At 50.6% G+C, this 1,888-nt stretch overlaps 1 protein-coding gene across 1 annotated transcript in view; it reads right to left on the minus strand.

The window, feature by feature from the left end:
- Positions 1-313, minus strand: part of NAIF1 (nuclear apoptosis inducing factor 1) — a 5,355-nt gene extending 5,042 nt beyond the window's left edge. Inside the window, exon 1 of the mRNA XM_031057317.1 lies at positions 246-313. Coding sequence (XP_030913177.1) covers positions 246-313 — 68 coding nt within the window. The remainder of the gene's footprint in view (positions 1-245) is intronic.
- Between the last annotated feature and the right edge of the window lie 1,575 nt (positions 314-1,888).

Genomic DNA, 1,888 nt, shown 5'->3' on the forward strand with positions numbered 1-1,888 from the left:
AGCGCTCCCGCCTTCGGGGGCTCAGGGAGGGTTTGGCCGCTCCCCTCGTCCCGTGTCCGCTCCGGAGCCCTCTCTGTGTTTGTCTCGGGAGCAGGACGTGGACTCTGGAGTCTTTCCAGCTGTGTCCCGCCGGGGCAGCGGTAGCACCATGGCAGCACTCGGGTCTCTTTAGCGTCCCGTTCCCCGGGCGAGAGCGGGGCTGGGATGCGACACGGGCGCTCCGCTCCCCTCCCCAAGGTCCTTGCCTCAAAGCCACCCTGCCGGCTTCCACACTAGACCCCGAGGAGTCAGCTTGCTTGCTGCCTGTAGGCATGTACGGTATTAACTGTCCGTAGTTAATAAGATTTAAACTTTAGTGTTTGGGCAGGAAAAACCATAAAAGAAATCGTGTTTCTGTACGACTCAGGACAGGGCAAGTTGCATGCTGGCTTACATTAGTGGAAGGCCCTTTGGAAGTGATTCCTGCAGTTAGAATAATTGTGCAAATTTCATTCCATCCCTGTGTTCCTCATATGAGTCTGGCAGCGTGTTGCTTCTCATGTTTGCCCAGGATGGCTTATGCCAGACTCGTTTATTTTATGGGTTTGAAAATATCTTAGAACGTCGGGAGGCTGCTGTACTGTACAGTTTGCACGTATAAAACACACAGCTCTGGGAGCTTTTTGTACTCACCGCTCTGTGTGATGCTGTACGCTGAGGGCTCCAAGGTTAAGATGATGCTGCTTTAATTACTGTGACTAGTGTAATTTACATGTCTATGTGGCTTGTCCTCAGTGCTGCACAGTCTTCCCCTGCCTAGTCGCTTGTATTTTATGTGCAGGCCCATAAAAAACTCGGTATCATGTGAAGATAGGAGATAAACGCATGGGTGCAGCCAGGGATGTGCCACTACAGAGTGCCTGAGTCCCACAGGAAGGAAGAAGAGTTTAAGAATAACTTCTGAGTCACTGAAAAGATACTTAATCCAAGTGACAGCTCCTATTCTCTCCCTGTTCTGGGAGTGGTGCCCCACTTTGAGTGTTTTAATTACACAGTCCTTTCCCGAGTTTCTTGTTCCTTTCTAACTTTGACTCTCCAGCATCTTAACTTCTGACATTTCTTTTTGGTTGGCATCTTCCCAGCTGCTGTAAAATACGAGAATTCCTTGGCAGTGTGATCTTGTGTGAGCAGTTTATTTGTGCTGTTTCTAGAAAAAAACACGAGTGCCACGGGGGTTTTCTGCTGGGTGCATTTGGGTGTGTCGATCTGCTTGTACCACAAGTGACCTGTGCATGCCCTGTGACACTGACCTGCTGCCACCTCTGGGGCCAATCCTTGACCTCTGGCAAAAATCCCCCGTGACCCAGAACGTTCTGTGCTTACACCTGCACGCCTGCCTCTGTTTGCATGCAATTCAATCCAGCCTAGCATTCTGTAGGCCAGGAGGAAGCACCTTAAAACAAACTGCATTTTTACTTCCCAGCAGAGAGTTTCTTTGCTTGGCGGGAGCGGCACAGAGGAACCGTTCTGCGGGGACCGGAGCTCGCTGCCGAGGGAAGCGCTGGCTGGATGCTGCTTAACAATCCTGTCTTTCTGCTGAAGCCCTTGTCTGTCAGTATTGTTCCTCAGCCCTTTCCTTCCTCTGGCTCCTCTTCCACATCAATAGTGTGAGGGGGGTGAAACTCTGGCAACAGGGTGCACAGAGAAGCTGTGGCTGCACCATCCCTGGAAGGGTTCAAGGCCAGGCTGGAATGAGCAACTTGATTTAGTGGCAGGGGGTTGGAACTGGGTGCTCTCTAAGGTCCTTTCCCAACTCAAAACATTCTAGAGTTTGTAAAGCATTGTTAGTATGGTAGAGCATCCCCTTTAACAGGGTAAAAACCATTGAGAGTGAAAACCATTGAGAATG

This window comes from Geospiza fortis, unplaced genomic scaffold (genome assembly GCF_000277835.1).
Source record: "Geospiza fortis unplaced genomic scaffold, GeoFor_1.0 scaffold27, whole genome shotgun sequence".
NCBI classification, from domain to species: Eukaryota; Metazoa; Chordata; class Aves; order Passeriformes; family Thraupidae; genus Geospiza; species Geospiza fortis.